Source organism: Lates calcarifer, linkage group LG8 (genome assembly GCF_001640805.2).
Source record: "Lates calcarifer isolate ASB-BC8 linkage group LG8, TLL_Latcal_v3, whole genome shotgun sequence".
Classification (NCBI taxonomy): domain Eukaryota; kingdom Metazoa; phylum Chordata; class Actinopteri; family Centropomidae; genus Lates; species Lates calcarifer.
This window is the reverse complement of record NC_066840.1, coordinates 21588556-21606399: the sequence shown is the minus strand read 5'-3', so window position 1 is coordinate 21606399 and position 17844 is coordinate 21588556. Positions and strand designations below refer to the sequence as shown.

The window sequence follows — 17844 nt, the reverse complement described above, 5'->3', positions numbered from 1 at the left end:
CTGATATCACTTTCCTTCATCTCTGGATTCATCAACCTTTCTTCCATTTGTGGTCACTGCCAGAGTGAGATGTTGCATAGTGCAGTTTTCAGTATATTAATTGGTTGTAACTGAGGGCTCTGATGGATCCAAGTGCTCAAGGACGATCACAAGGGAACAAATCACAGGAGCAACACCAGTGTCAAAGTTCACAGGGTCAGGGGTCAAAGGACTGTGGGTCATTGTTCGGTTACTGAGTCACTGTTACCTTTGATGGCTCTCTCGATTTTCACTTTACCAAAAAGCATAAAAAGAAGATTGGGGAAAAAAACTGAAAGATTATTACAAAGTCTTCATGACATTTAACCACATTTACTGCTTGTATTGTCTGAACTTGGGGAGAAAAAGCAGGATGCTGTACGTCACTTTATTGCTTGTGAGACATAATACTTGGCAGTGCAGCCATAGCCTTTGATTCAGTAACTTTCAGGTTACAGTAACCTGATTGTATCTCGACTGAAAGAGGAAATGAAAAGTGAGCAGATGTACCTCCAGCCATATTGAGCACTCTGTCCAAGGCAGGATGGACTTCCTTATCCAACTGATCATGTATCCTTCCACCCAGCAGTGGACCTATATCTGTAGAGAAGACAGCATCATATCAACAGGAAAAATAGTGCAAGTCATTCTTTTTATTACGTTACTGCTGCCCTCTTTGCTCAGGTTTTGCTCTTTATCCAGCCATCTGAGTCTCTGATCTAATGACTGGCTGTATAGAGACATAATATTTTTTGTTTTATAGTAGTGGTACAGCTTTTGCAGGTCTTAACTTTCAGGAAAGAGCAGCCTGCAAACCTAACACAGGAGAAAAGTAGGATGAATACTCAAGGGATCCTCTATAACAGTCACCGCTGGAGCTATCTAGACCTAGTTATGTCACAAATCTGTTGTGAAAACAAATCATGGAAACTAGACACAGTAAGTTCAGACAATAAGCATGACGTACAACCAAGAACTATAACCCAGTGAATTGTTTCTGTCCACTTAATTCACTATCAGAGACAAAGAGAAGGTCTACTTACTATTTAGGTCATAGATGACTTTTTTCTTGGCTGTGGCATATTGGGATATTAGGTAATCAATTTGCTGCAAACAGAAAGAACAACAGAGCAGAGCAGTTTTACAAATGGTTGCACACAGAAAATTAGTTTATTTGTCTAGTCATAGGCACCAACAGCGGTAGGAAAGGGAGCAAATTACAAAATATAAGGCACAGCTTTATTTGACCATAATATTTAATAAACTGAGAATTTGGTTGGATTTTTGTTCCAAAACGCCACCAAATAACACTCTCACTGGGTGAGACTAAAAGGCCTGGGCTTGTCAGATTTCATGGAATGAGAATGATGCTTTAGAGAACGAATTTGTGGCAGTCGCACGCACAAAAGGTGAGAAAATGATCTTTTCTCAGCTTGAAAGGATTACACGAAGGAGGCATGACTACAAACAGTAACAGTCGTGAAACAGAAAGGCACATGCTGCTTTATACCTACATCTGCTTTCAACTCTAACACCCTCAGAAATTGAAAATATTTGTCATGTGAATGAATTTGAAATTTCTCAGTTTTATTGAGCTATGACCAAACCTTCATTCATGCTTCAACCAGATTATTTAACTAGAATTTAACCAGCAGATATCCTTTTCACATAATTTGAAATCAAGTGCTCCTATTGTTACATAATTTAATTCCCAGGACTGTTACACAATATGCTATGATCACATTTGTTTTTACAACGCATATTCTGAATTTGTGAGCTGATAACATTGTATGATTTTGTGCTCAAACAAAAGCACACAACGCAGAGAGGTTGTGCTCTATCCAAATGTGTTAGAACTCTTTGTCTTACCATTGGTGTATCATTAGCAAAGGTATGCAAGTCCCTCATGTTGCTGTTGACCAGTCTGCGTATGTTCTTCACCTGAGAGCTCAGGTTCTGGTTGGCAGCGTATGCACACAGCACTCCGATCCTGTGAATGAATGACAAACACAAAGGCCATGACCTTTCTGGTACTGAGTGACCTTTCTGCTCCTTCATCTATCATAGCTGTAGCCCTGGGGTGTGTTTTCACAGAGCCAGGTGATAACATGTCATCAACAGTAGGGGTCAGCATGCACCACCACATTCACTTTGACATTTTCTTTGCAACTCTCAGATTGCACCTGTAGAATGAGCAGTGGTGGAAGAAGTACTTGTAGAAGCAGATTTTACAGTTGTAGCATCAAAATACTAAGTTAACATAAAAGTATTTTTTATGCCCATTACTATTATTCATAGTAATGTATATTATTGGATTATAAGAATTGATGCATTAGTTATATCTAAAATAATACATCATAATTTATTTGTTGATTATATATCGATTATCAGTAATAGCTGCACTGTCGACTACAACAGGTACTACTGTTAAATATAGTAGAAAAAAAAGTGCAGTATTCACCTCTGAAATAAAGCAGTTTAAAGTTCTCAAGTTAAGTACAGGTACCTCAAAATGATAGTTAAGTAAATGTAACTTTCCACCACTGAGAATAAGCTTAATTTCCTTGACAATCTACATTATAGAAAACTGTTTTTGTTCACCATTAGATGTCAGATGTCAGAAAAACACTCACTGTGATGAACTTTAGAAAACAACGTTATTTCCCAAGCAATTTGGAGATGAGCCTGAATGCAGGTGTGTCTAGATGAAGCTCTGAGGCCCTATCTGTATAATCTAAGGTCCCTGGGTTGTAAACATATTCAAATTAAATGCGAAAACACAGAATTGCATAAAGCAGACCATTAAAGTGAGTCTCTTGCATACTTCAAACAGACCTGAGTAGCTCGGTACAAGGCTTAATTAGCTTGAGCAACATCAAGGGAAAGACAGCCCGTAATATTAAGCTGTTTCCATGACTCACTCTCATCCCAGCTGAATTTTCTGCTCAGCACCTCACAGCCAGCACCATAAGTGTGTGTATGTATGTTTTTATTGCTGCATGGATCTGTGTAACTTGAGCATGGTGCATGGTGGATTCACAGGGCGATTAACCTAAGAATACAGGGCCAAAAAACATCTGTATGATGCATTGTAAAAGTATCAAAAAAACTCAGTTGTATAACATTGTGAATCTCATTTATGGAAATGCTTCAGTAGAATAAGCAGCTTTATGAATGATGTAAGATGACTCGCAGTGAGAAATAACAAAAGGACTGACTCAGACGCCACTGGGAAGGTTTAGATCAATGGAGATGAATCAGGGTGTTGTGACTCACTGAATAATAAGGCAGGGGTCTCTGTATGTGAACCTGTGTATCTGTGTACGTATACACAACAGCTTGTGTGTATGTGTGTGACTGCAGAGCATGCAGAGTGAGGTTATGCTCCATTCACCGTCTTATTGTTAATGCATGAAGAAGGTGATGTGAGTGTGTGTCTGTGTATGAGTGTATCTTTACAGTTGTGCGATCTGCCGCTGCTGCTCTATTCACAGCCTCTCTTTGTGCTTATAATCCTGTTGATCTAGTCTAATCTGACCTGCATTATGCAGCAGACATTTTGTCACATTAGGAATTTCACAGTGTGGTTAAATCCTAAAAGTACAATAGACACTTTATCCTTTTTTTTCTAGAATTACAGTGCACTTATTAGGTGAATCAGATAAGCCATCACCTTAATTCCTTCTTACTTTCTTGAATGATTACAATATACAGTAATTTGTAGGGCTATTGATTAGTCCCCCATTTATTTTTATCTATTCATCACTAAAATGCCAAAGAAATGGAAAACCAATGACTGTATAAAAAGATGGATGACATGACAGCTCAGTATAGGTCATAAACCACATCCCCTCCATGTTAGCAGATGGGACATGGGCCAAACAAAAAAATCAAGATGCTTGCTGATCACGACTGTGCAGATTCTGGCTCCAAATGATGGCACCAGCACAAATTTTGGCTTCATTTTTGTGCAGTGGGAGGAAGTGGAGATGCATCGTCCATCTTTATATACAGTTGTTGGCTCAAACAGTGAAGCTAGAACCACTGAATGTTTGGAAATCAGCCTGATAGATGAATTTTATCAGCAAATTTAATTAAATTGATATCCTGTCAGTTAATAGATGAATCAATCAGTCAATCATTTTGGCACTATGTTAGAAAGAAAGATGTACTGATGCATACAAAACTTAATTTCTGTATTTATTCATGCCATTATAGCAGGGTAATCATGAGTAGAAACGTGCCTGGGATGGTGAATAAAACACAGTCAGTCTCAGAGAAACAAGAAGGCACTGTGTCAGTGTTACTGCATCTTGCTTGGTAATTCATTTGTGAGTTGAGACTGTTTTTGGAACAATGCTCCGATGTACCAAGTTTTGAGAGGTGGCTGCTGAAAAGCATCAGATTGACAGGTTTAATTATCAGAAAGTTAAAACCAGCAAATAATCTGGATTAATATGATAATCTGGAATTTATGAAGCAGATTCAAAACCTGGATGTTGGATGTTGGAGCGTCTTTGAATGTACACAGAACAGTCCCTGCTAGAAAGTGTTTGGCACATATGTTATACGTATGCAGTTTGCTGTTAATAGCCTAAGACGTGCAGCATTACTGGTCTGGTCCAGATATTTTATAGGGTCATGTGCTGCCCCTGGGAGAGAAAGTGTTATGTATCAGTGTGGCATCGAGCTGCGCCGTGTCTGGAGGAATTGTCCTGATGTTTGCCATAAATAGTGAGTGGGCCAACAGAGTAAACGCTGTCATCGTGTAAGTGGAGACTTAATGAGAAACTAGGCCAAACAACTAGGCTGGGACACAGTGAAGTGGAGCCATCCGGAACCAGGGAGAAGATTCAAAATGGCCACTTTCACAACAAAAGCCTTTTGTCCAACACTTTCTCTCTCACCCTCTCACTGTCTCTCTGTCAGTCTCTCACACATAAGTACACAATTACACACATGCGCTGTCTCGGTCTCATTTGCATCCACCAATTCACTATCACGCACACCTTCCCCGTCTCTGTCTGTCTCTGGTTGTGTGTCTTTATCAGCAAAGCCCATATTTTATTCTGTCTCTCTAGCCCTCTCTCATTTGTCTTTCTGCTCCGACTCGTCTGTTTTCATCTGTGTCTCTTCACTACACCTCTATTTCTCAATCTCCCTCGCTCAGACTTTTTCCATGTTTCCCTCTCTCACTACTCTACCTCTCAAGCTTTATTCTCATGTGCCTACAGCACACTCCCTTCTTTTTCCTCTCCTCCTTCTTTCTCCTCTTTTGCCCTCAGTTACCTCTCTCTTCTCCTCCTCCCTCTCTTTTTCTTTGTCTCTCGCTCACTCCCTCTCCCCACTGGCGTACAGCAAGGTCACTGGAATCCGCAGCCAAACAAAGACTCTTTGAGAAAAATGCCAAGCGGTTTCCAGCAAGCTGTGTAGTACATAACCGTTCACCTTAGTTCAGCAAAATCAAGGTTTTGGCTCAGTTTGCGTTTGGGAATCTTGTTCAGTTCTAGTTTAGATTTGTTGTCTGAGAAGTGATGAAAGTAAATCAGGATATAAAGAAAGAAAGAAAGAAAGAAAGAAGAGAAAGAATACATATTTGTGTTGGAATGTAAAATGATCAAACAAACAACAAACTCGTGATGACAAGCAAGGCATGCCAGAGCTGGGTAACAGAAAATAGATGAGTGCTGCTGTAGAGTGAATGTATGTGAGGAAGCCTGTTTTTGCACTGATGCTCACAGCGTTTGAATCCAGGTAACAGGAAACATGCAAAGATGGAATCCCCCTGTGTGCCAGTCGCTACCGAGATGTCACCTTCATTTTAGCTTAAATTTAATGGCGTCTCAAATATCACATACAATAGAGAAATACTCCAGTCCATTCAGGTGAACAGCTTTTTTTAAAACTCACTGGAGTATAGTATGTAAAAAAGACTCATATTTGCATGACAGCAGCGAAGAGAAGATTCAAGTTTGGAGAAAGTGAAGTTCAGACATAAAATACATAAAATTGAACTTTTCACCACTGACAAATCGAAGGGTTTTCTGTAAAACTACTAGAGATATGGTGATGACAAACTCCTGTTAAGTCTCAGGCTGCAACCATCATTATTGATTCATTTCTATTATCAATTACTCATTTAGTCAAAACAGTGTGGAATAAAAAGCCGTAACAACTTCACAGTCCCCAAAGTGACACCCTTAAATAGTTTAATTTCTCTGACCAACAGTCTAAAAGCCAAAGATACTTGATTTACTTTCATACACGACAAAGAAAAGCTGCAAATCCTCACATTTGAGGAGATTAAACCAGTAAATGTTTGATATCTATGCTTCAGATACTTTTGATTTACTTAGCCATCCTTGTTTCCAAAATACTGGATAGTAATTTTCAGGTAGCAGCTGCCCTTTAAAATGGCTGCTGGCCTTTAAAAATGTGATTTATCAATTCAGCTGTACACTTTGAGAAAATGAGCCACTGTTCTGTTTGTGCTGTTTTATCACATTTCTCTGTGTTATCAGCAACATCTGAACTGATCCGCTGGCTCAAATATATATGGCTGCTTGTTGATAGTGTGCCTCTTGACCACAGGGGACAATTCAAACACAGCGGGAGAAGATTTACCTCCAGCAACTTTCAAAAAAAGGACTGTAATTCCTGTTGGGGCCAAAGCCAAATGACACATGAAACTCTCCCTCAGGGTGGAAACCTCACAACAGCAGATGAAGAAGAGCATCGAACTAGTGCAAGCGCCCCAGAATCTAGGCCACTACTGGGGGCTGGGTAGTGAGTGAGTGTTGTATGGTCTGGTGGCTCCATAGCTTTTACAAACTCCCAACAATGGCCTGCATTCAGTGTGATTGTAGTTGTGAGGCTGGGACAGTTGGCTTTCAGCCCCTCCCTGCTTTCACACTGCTAGAACTGGACCTCTGTTATCCTATCTCTCAATAAGAATCTGATAACTGCAGTCACTGTAATAACCCTTTAACAAATGATATTTTTAACAATTCGCGAACTTTTTAGATGACTAGCAATGTTACTACTTAAATTAAATCCATAATGTAGGCAGTGGGGTCAAACAAGGTGTGCCAACTATATAAGGGATCAATCTTATATGCAATATTGAAGAACAAAGTATTCACCAAGGTCTTTTTCATTACGTTAGATACACACCTTAGCTTCACATGGAAATTATGTAGGATTTAAAGTCATTTTTGTGCCAGTCTGACCTCAGTGACCTGTATTCAAAAGCCCAGCTGAGCAGATAGATTACAACATAGCAGCTTGTTTTGTATGTATGTAGGACAATAAATCAGCTGACTGTGGTAACCACATGCATTAAAAGCGTAGCGCCACACTAGCGTATCCTGACACATATTTCCCACGTGTAGCAATAAATAACTGTTTCTCAGGGGCTATAGTGACATTACTACTGGCAATCACACACATATCATAATCTTAAGAGGCTAAAGTGGCAGCTAGTAGCCACCGTTCTATCCCATTTTAGCCACAGTTTAATTTCATAAAGTCCCATCAACTGCTTTATTCAATTCAGCCCCTGCTAAATTCAATTTAGCCACCATTCTATCTAGTCAAGCCTCTGGTCAGCCTGTTTTTATTCCATTAAAACAGCTTTTTCCCCTCAAGTAGCCGTTGTTATTTTCCTTTTATCCACTGCTTTATTTGTCTTCTTAGAGCTTGCCAGGTCACAGTCTGAACCCAGCTTCTCAGTGTAGCATTGTTTCCCATAAATGATTTAACCAGACAATGAATGCTTAAGCTCTCTGACTCTAGGGCCTTTGCTCCAGGCATGACATCCCAGTAAAGACTGTTCTATTTCGCTCTGTTTTTTTTATTTTCCCCTCCCTCCTCATAAGAATGTTGTGTACGTTGCTGTCTGTTCCATCTAAGGACTGGCTGCAGTAGTTACGGTGGGAGACAACAGACCATTACATCCACAGTAAACAGTCCAGAAATGATATGAATACTAAACTCCGAGCCAAACAGCCTGTAGGGTTCAGGGTTGAACAAACAGCCACAGAAGGTCACTGAAATTCACTAGCGTTTTAAAAACTCCCAAAGAGCCAAAAAACAACAACAAAAAAAAAATCCTCTGAAGTACTTATGCCTTTTGTGATTAATCTGGTGACACAGCGTAAAAATTGATTCATCCGTTGTTTTTCAGTCATAATCACCAGCGTATACAGATTTTTTTTGACTAGCATTGTTCGACATGATACTAATTGCAATGAGTTTGGTCAGGTATGGTAGTGTGTATTGGTTAAAGAAACTGCCTGAGCGAGGCATTATAAATCCATGCATTTCAGTTTCTTAAAAAAAGTATAAATTAGCACCAGGAGAAATTAGAGAACAGGTTTAGAGTCACAGGCTCATGTAACAGTGAGCATCTCCCTGGCTGATGTGTTTCTAAGCAAATCGCTGAATCCTTTCTGTATTTTGTGAGGGAAAGAGGCAGACGCAGCTTTCTCCACAGGGATATTTAAAAAAAGAACTTGATGCTGTAACACATTTGTTCTTCTCAGTAAACCATCCCTGGATAGATAAAGGTTATAAAAATAATTAACCTTTGAAGCAAATATTAACGTTGTGATTTGAGAATAAATGTCAGCCTTCTAAAAGAAAACAACTCATGTCAAGGAATGAATGATGAAGTGCGGGTTATTTACTCTGTAAACAGTAACTTCATAGCAACTTTTTGCTCTCTATAAAGCCATGACCAATCAAACTTATGCCTTGACTTGAATCAACTGTGATTTGCATTTAATTATTCAGCTCTCAACTACAAGGACTCTGGAGGAAGGACTTTTTTTTAGTTGTTGTCAGCAGTGAGAGTCAGTTTTCTAGGGACTCTGGAGTCTGTAAAGTTAGAGACAAACTGAATCACAGTGATTGGTTTTAGTGTGGTTCTCTGGCATTTAGTGGGATCAGCACAGAGCCAATACTGCCAGAGTCTGGAGTTTAATGTGCACTCAGTCTGCAGCACCTGTTCTCAGAATGACTGGACACAATGTGACCCAAGGAGCTTTGGATAAAGTGATTCCACAGTATACACTAGTGTAAAGTCATAGAAACTAAAATAATTTGTTTGTATGCTTCAAATATAAATTTACATAAATACATTTTAATCATATTTTCACCTCCTGCACCAACAGTAAAACATTATATAGCCAAGTGGGTGACAGATGGACAAAAGACAATGTTCTAACCTCTTTAATTTATTCATAATTTTTTAAACATTTATTTAATCTGACAGTCAGATTCCCAAAAAAAAAACAAAAAAAAAACTATCATTTGATAGCATAAATCCTGCAGACTCCTGATTTTCCTATAATGAGCTCAGTTTAATTTCCTACATCAGAACTAATCTGCTGGATGTGTTGCATCCTTGTCTGATTTCGTCAATTTCCATTTCAAAGAAAACATTGGAACAGCGTTTGAAGTTATATGACATGAATTCAGTATAAAGATCACTGTTTGTTGTGATTGGGTAGGAAGCTCTACTTTTATTTACATTTTTATTTATACTCTGTTGAGCATCCATCTGACACTTCAGCAGCCTCTGTTCAAATCCAAACATGTTTGCTATTTGAAAATAAAAAAAATATAACCTGCAAGTATAAAACTAGAATGAAAACCATCAAATGAACTGTGATGTTCACAGTTTTAAGTCTCCGTCTTGCCTCCAACAGTTTTTTTTATTCAGTTACTGTAATGTACAAGCAAAGCTGATTCAGCATACACTTGGGTATTGTGTTGGGTATTGGACATATTGATATTGACACATAGACCAGAGACCTGCAGCAATAAAACAGACCTTAACCGACTGAGTCAATCCATGGAGACATCTGCTGAGAGGCATAAGGTCAGTTGTGTCTGTTTGGGGATGCGCAAGAACCTTCCCACTACAGGAAGATAATTCCCAGAGACTGCACAGAGGAGTGAACAGAAGTAGCAGAAAAATCAAAGCAGCTGTGTAAGATTATCTCCCCACCAGGTCAGAAAAGTAAAGTCTTATTTTTAAATCACAGCTGCTGATTACAGGTCTTATTGGCTGGTAAGGGTAGAAAACCTTGGTGGCTTGATATTCATTCCTTACCCTGCTGACCATAAAGTTAGAACATAGTGACACAAAGAAATGAAAGACGGCTCTATCTGCATTAGAAATGCTGCTATTTTTGGGTTATAAATCCTCCCAACCAAACGTCCCTGAGATAGAGAGCACCTCTCAGCCGTAAACCACATCGCCGAGCCCTGCAGCTTTGCCTCCTCATATCTTTTCCCTCTCCAATGCAACAGTGTGCCATATCATCACTATTGTAACACAAAAGTGTCCAATAAATTCAAAAGAAAGCCTTGCATCATTTCACTATGTAGAATTCCTGTTCATGTGTTGATTTAGATTTCGTTTGCTACAAGAAGCCACCGACCATAAAAGGCCCCAGGATGAGGACAATAAAATGCAATTAGTAAAAAATTAAGTGGATTTCAGCTATAAACCAGAAATGAGGGAGAATTTGAATGATCAGTAAAAGTGAGGTCTCTCCAGGAGATGTGATAAATTATGGGATGTACAGCAGATTCTGACAACAACCTCTCCAGTTAATTAGCTTGGCAGTGGTTTGTGTAAAGCTGGCATTGTGTGGCATCTACGTGCTGGGCAGCGATCGTGCATCTACTTGGACATCGTGTTTGGTGGACAGGGGACAGACGGGCAGTGGGGATGAGCTCAGTTCAGTTCATTAATGGAAACTTCGATATGACAAAACACAATGAACACAAAACAAATAGATATGAAAAATCATTTCCAATATGAAATTTTAAGACCAAGCTTCAGGCACAGTGGATGTGGAAAAAGGGAGCACGGAAATATTTGTGCAGCAATATATTTTGTTTCCAAAATGGCAGCACAGTATAGTGTATTGGATAGAGATGCTTCGGTTATGTAGCTGCTCCTGTGTCTTGTGTACTTGCCTTGCCTGTGTCTTGCTCTGTGCTTGCTGTGTCAGCTTTGCTCTCATGTTACTGCACCAGTTGTGTCTCTGCACCAGTGTCACCAGTAACTGATGGAGACATTTATGTGCATGGCCATTCAAATATATTGGCCCTGTAAGGTATATAAAAAGTATTCTATTCTGTTATACTAGTTGTTACATCTTGTCAGTATCAGGTGAAAACCCAAGACTGGTTTCAGACATCTGAATCACTGCCCCTGAGTCTTGTTCCTCCTCTCACTGATTTGAATACGTCTGGTGTTTTTCTCATTGATGGCTGTTTTCCAGGTTGGAAAAATAATCAAGCCAACCAGAGCTTTGAAGGTAGGATCCAGAATGGGGATGTCATCCTCCTGTGCCAGAGCCAGTGACAAAAAAAATGGCCACAAAAATAAAAGCCGACGTACAGAAATAACAACTCTTAAATTTGCATATTTCTGTGAAACAGTGTCAAGTTAACTGCCTCTTGTAACCGCTAGCTCTAAATAGTTCTGTACGTTTGTTCCTACACATAGCTTTTTGTTCTTATTTTCCTCAATTTAACACAAAACAGGCAAGATGTTACAGAACAAAAAAACATATGGAAAAAAAAGAATAAAAAAGAGCAAGAGTTCTAGGCTGTTTTCAAGTATATGTTCACCTTAACAATATGAAGGTTTAGAGCTGGTTAATCATCTCTCTGTCTCAAAACATTACATCTGCACTGACTGAAAACGACGTCAGTTACAGATTAATTTCGGCAGAATACTATAACCAATCTGTAGTGAAAACGTGCATCTAAAATTACGGCAGCTTCTCCACTTCTCAAGGCGAATTCATTAAAAGAGTCTTGAAATCGATAAAACTTGTCCAAAAACTTGTTCTAAAAGAAACTGAAATTGCTGTGCCATGACTAAAAGACAAAGGCATAGCAAACTCAAACACTCCTCTCCTCATGAGCTTCAGCTTGAAGAAGACTCTCATGGAATTAAGAAATAACAGGACGACTAACAGCAATTACTAGAAGTTAAGGACGAGATGAATAAAACCAAAACGAGACTAGACAGAAGTAGAGAACACATAACGAGCACAGAAAACCGACCTCTGTTGATCAGGTTTAAAAACTTTGTATCTCTAAGATATTATTTATTCAGAAACTGAGAGAACCATGTTTCTGACTGAGTTTCAAAGTCAAGACTCAAAGCTCAACACTCAGAAAATTCTCTTATTGATGTTAAAGTAAATCATTTACACCTACAGGCTCTTGTAACGTCTGTAGAAATACATAAACCATGTCAAATTCTTCTGTTAATATGGATCCTCTTTCTGTTCTTTCTGTACCAAACTTACTAAACTTAATGAAATTACCCACAACACATGTTAATATTTTTCTATTTTAATATTTGATTCTTATAATCAGGCTGTATTTTTGTAAAAGGTATCATTTCTCCTTCTGAATCCTGTTACTTTTTCCACCGCAGACCTCCACTTTCCCCACAGGCACTTGAGTAAAGTTTCATTTTACATTTTGCTGACTGTAAATGCTCCAAGTCTTGGCTCTGGCACTGGAAACGAATTCCCCGTGAGGACCTTCCAGTAGCCTGACATTTAGTGACATCTTCATAGTCATTGTGGCCTCCTTTATGACAGAGTGAAGTTAAAGCTCGATCGCACTATTAATGAATCCCCTAAAAATAGCCCTGCGTGTGATGACTCCCAGGAGGCTGTTAACTGAGCGATGTGTGGGTTACAGGAGGCAGAAGATGTGTGAGAGTGTGTTTTTGTTGTGTGTGTGTGTGTGTGTCTCTAAGTGAATAATTGTGTGCTTGTTTTTGTATTGAGAGACTGTGGTCATGTAATTGTGTGAGCAGCAAAGCGAGTGACTGAGGCGTTTCACAATTAGTAGTTATGTACTCAGAGCTGCAGTCAACACAGTTCAGCAAAGTATTACATGTCAGTTGTGGAGTATTTGAACCATAACAGTACAGATAGGAAGAAGTATATGACTCTAAAGCTTTGGGAATGTGCGACAGGTTTATTTAGAAACACCAATTTGCAAAAAAAACTGAAACTCAAATGACCAATAACATCACTGCCGGCACAGTCTGACTCACTGGATGTACACTGCAGGTGTATAGACTGTTACCATTTTCAAAATCCTCTTTGCAATGGAAAAAACAACAATCTGTGAGCTAGCAATCTACACGCTGAAAGTGGCAAAGATGTGGATTGTGCAATCACACAGTCGACATACCGCACATCTTTTACTTTCTTGTGGTGTTTTTTTGCAGGTAATCAGCCATTTTAATGATAGCGATCGCCTTCCCAGGTGCAAATATTCCACCAAAACAAGTTCCCCTCCCGACACTATTTTGCAGGGGCACTGTTGCTGCATCCTAAGCTCAGTTCTGCCCAAGACGATTGTGATTGGTTTACAGAAATACAAACAAGCCAGAGTGGTTTTTCCCCCGTAGCAGAATGAGAATGAGTGCAGCCAAACCATTCTCCAAGTGCTGACACAGGTCTGGCTATTCGAGAAGATGTGATCCCTATCTCATAACAAATCATGCATGTGTGCATGTGAGGGACAGGTGCCTACATATGTAGTGTGTAGTATTGTGTGTAGGCTGTGGCTGCTGAGCTCTTGTGATGTCCCCTCACTGCTCTGTGCTCCAATAAAAAGTGGACCAGTGACGAAAATTTGTTTCTACACATTATTTGGGTCACTTTATTAATAATTCAGCAGAATTCAGTGCTAATATCTCTTGTCACATAAATAAGAGCGAATGTACTGGAAGCCTTGCATAACATTAGAGGCTATTTTCAGAATACCCTGTATATTAAGTGAACTCAAATTTACTGACTAACAAGTGAATACAGCCCTGAATGCTTTTTCTGCCCTGAGTTGGGAATCGTAGCTATTAGATGGTTATTTTTCTTTCATTGGTCTATTATTATTTTTTGTCATAATGTTACAGATACACTCCTCAATTAGGTTACACAGAGATGTCACATGATACCAAGTCTCATTAGATAAGGAGCAGTGGAGTAAAGGCCAATCAGAAATGACACATATAACATAACTATCTCTAACTCTGTAGGCTATGCAATGTGGTCAGAAATGTCAGAGTTTCCAGATGTTTATTTGTCTATGTGTAGTTTAACAAGGTGGAAATGGCATTACACTTGACACAGCCTGAAGACATATAGATGCCTGGTCCCAGTTCAAAGCGCAAATTGTTAGTCTGCTCAAACTCACCAGGACTTCAGAGGATATTCAGGTTGTCTGTGGACGTACAGGCAAAAATATTTTGATTTTTATAACATGTTTAATTCAGAAAAAGCCTTGGAAAGTATCACTTCATGTTAGCTCTCTTATGCTTTCTGTAAACTTGTGTTTGAAATCCCAAAACTCCAAATTTGTTAATGCAGTCGATTGCATAACAGCCCCTGACCTTGATGTTTGGACAGTGTTTTTTTAATACACCACAGTTGTATTATTGTGCTTGTGCTGTTATTTAAGATTATTTTTTTGGCACCTGTGGCTTTATTGGATGGCTAGTGAAGTAGTAAGTATGACAAGACCCACTATCCACGGTTGAGTCAGGGTCATTATGGTTATAAGGTATCTATCTTAGATCACTTAGTACACCCCCCTGCAGATATCCCAGACAGTAGATAAGTTGTTTGAGGGTAAACTCCTCAAATCTAAACCGACTGACTGAGATTTAAAGCACAGGGTGCTGAATACTCAGTTCACTGTCTCCTGCATTATCACTAATTATACCCCATATGATTAGCATGAATTACTAAGCCCATAATGTTGGGACCTTTTGTGTTAATAGTGTTGGACACCCAAGCGACTGAAATAGGCTGCTGAAATGCATGATGGGTAACGTCATGAGGCAGGGGTCGTCCACTTGACTGGAACAGAGGGAAGGATCTTCTATTTGTCACTTTATCATTATAAATCCGTGTTAGAGCTGATTAGCTGAGACTGAAATAGCTGCTGCTGTTCTTTTAATAATGCGCAGTGTGTCTTTACAATAACTGTCAGGCTTAATGCAACATGCCATTTTACTGTACGGTACATGCAAGCTATGCCGTGATATGCTTAATAACAAACAAACACAGTGTAATGTTAAGGATCTGTTGTGCTGCAAGACTAGCACTGGTGATCGCATTCACAAGATAAACAACAAATATGGAAACTGAAGTCCTTTCATTTATACAGAAGTTCAATGAATAGTTACCAAATCTGTGGACGTGCATCTGATTTGATAATCTTGGGGTCAACCCAAAGGCATACGCATTGTCAGAAACATAGAAATAAGCGACCATGAGGACAGCCAAATTTTTCTAATATTTATTATTATGGGGCAGTACCAGAGTGCAGCAGCAAATATGTATAGCATAACATGTTGAGGCGTAAATGTAAAACCATGTTGGTTGCAGGGAGTATTAAGTTATTGATTCAAAAATAAATGAGAGTTTAGAACCTAACAAACCTTTTATTTGATTTATTAAGGCTCAATCCTAACCTGATTATACGCCTTGAACTTCAAAACTTAAAGGTTCCCTGTGGAGTTTTCTTGTAAACAAACAAGTTCTGTTTACAGCCAGTGTTTCTCTCCAAAACACACTGTGTGTATCCTTGAGGTCTAACAAACTTGTTGGATGCACTTCCTCTCACATTAAAGTATCTGCATTTATCAAGAATTATCAATATGAAAATATATATATATACTGTGACTGTGATTTTTGGCCATATTGCTCAACCCTATATATCTATGTATCGCTATATGAGGATATCACCACCCTCACTGATGAGACGAGGGATGTGTGAACCCCTGAACTTGTTCAAATGTCAAATTGTAAACAAATAATAAACTCATAATGTTTGGCTAACTTGGGTTATTTAGGTTCAGTAAAGCTGGAAGAGATTCGCTGGCTTCATCTGACAAGACGTGACCACAACAAAACTTTTAATGTACATTCATTATTTCCACATCATTATAACGATTCCAGTTCATCTCACTGTAAATTTGCCTCTAATTGGCTGCTGCTTGAGTGGGATGCTAATACACTTCACTGTGATTTTCCTCTACTGTCAACATGTTTCTGTTTGTTCTTTCACTACGCTTTTCCTGGCATGTGCCCAGGTTGAAAGCTCTGAAAGATTTCAGTCTATTATGTTAGGAATTTATATGGCAGAGTAATTCGAGGATTGATAATGAATGAAGGCCTGTTAATCAGATTTCAATGTTCACTCGCCTAATTTAACCTTGATGAAAGTGTTAACAAGACAGCAGTGGTAATCATTAATCGTAACAACCACAATCACATTGCCTTGAACTGGATCTGATGAAATTATTAGTGTTTATGTAAAAGTACCAATCACCCTGATTTTCTGCCTCTAGTACACAACAGTGACACAGAATGAACTCTGTAACTGAACTTTACATCTGCTGTGTGTTTGGTAGATTGGCTCACAAGTTGTCAATGAGCCGAGCTGTGTTAACTTAGGCAGCACATTTGTAGCCAGAGCAGGAGCGTGTGTATTTTCAGCATGACTGGCATCCGTGTGAATCAAACCCCAAATCCCTACAGCACTACTCTAACCCAGTGAACATTACTCATTCACGTTTACAAACGCAGCTTTTTGGCGGCTCCTCTGGGATTTGACCCAGCCACCTTCAGAGCGGAGGGTAGTGCAAAAGTGGGAATTTTCTTTTCGACTTTCTTGGTGCGGATTTATTTCTTCCCATTTAATACAACAAATATTAATTCTCCAAACTCTTCTCTGTTCCTGGTGGTTTTTTTTCACTCCATCCTGACTCCTCTGTGGCACAATGTAGAGACTAGAAATCAGCCAGCCTCAATACCAGATGATAAACCCACTCTTGTAACCTCTAGGTTTCCAATGCAGCGCTGCACTGGTTGTTGTGAACACTGAAGTCACTGTAAATAGGGCGTTTATCCCTTTCTTAATCACTAGTGTTGGAGTTCAAGAAACAGCCATGTATTTAGGAAATTAGATAAAAGGACTCTCAAGAGCAAGCACTATAAAGTCAGGAGGCAGTAACCTGTGCATTTAAACTTGGAGTATCTGTCTTTGCTATCCAGTTTTGACAGGTGCATTAAAGCAAATTTAATGAAGAAGAGGAAGTGGAAGCCATCTTTGTCATCCCATGGGTATTTCATGACTTATGCTGTGTTATATTTTCATTTGATTTGGAGGTAACTACGAATGCGTCCTACTCTCCATCACTGGGACGAGAATGTATTTACTGGCATTATTCTGTAGGACAGGGTATGTCTTATCATTTAGACTCAAACAACTTTACGCTAAAGTTACAGGCTGATGTGACATTTCTGGCAGGGCAGATAAGGCCATATTGCAGACTGAATGATGTGGAAAAACATTTAAAGAGTAGTTTTGAAGAAAATTGACTGTTTTGGATAAATACGTGAACTGATGGGTCGGTGGGTACTTCCATAGCTGAACAGAAAGGTGGGCTACATACAGAAAATAAAACTTAATCAACAGAAAATCCAAGAGAAGAAGTGTTGGTCTTGCCCATGCTGCTTATTTAACAAGGGATCTCTGGGAAGTGCAGTGGAGAAAAACCACAACAGTGTCTGCTTAGCATCAAAGATATATCACCAAAGTAAGGTAAAACTGTGTGTGTTACTCTGCGAGCACATAATTCAGTGTCCAGGCTTTGTAACTAGCATTTTGTTTTCAGTGTTTTCACTCTCCTCTATCTCACTTTATTGTCCTCACCCTTACCTGGGTGTCTCTTGCCCCTCTTAATCCGATTTTAACACTTCT

General features: G+C 39.2%; 1 protein-coding gene across 10 annotated transcripts in view; it reads right to left on the bottom strand.

Annotated features, from left to right (window-relative positions):
• prom1a (prominin 1a) overlaps positions 1-17844 on the bottom strand; it is a 79698-nt gene that overhangs the window by 24491 nt on the left and 37363 nt on the right. For all 10 annotated transcript variants that reach the window (XM_018702997.2, XM_051072531.1, XM_051072533.1 and 7 more), the window contains exons 4-6: positions 1888-2008; positions 1062-1125; positions 529-618 (exon numbers count right to left, since the gene is read on the bottom strand). In XM_018702997.2, coding sequence (XP_018558513.1) covers positions 529-618; positions 1062-1125; positions 1888-2008 — 275 coding nt within the window. The remainder of the gene's footprint in view (positions 1-528; positions 619-1061; positions 1126-1887; positions 2009-17844) is intronic.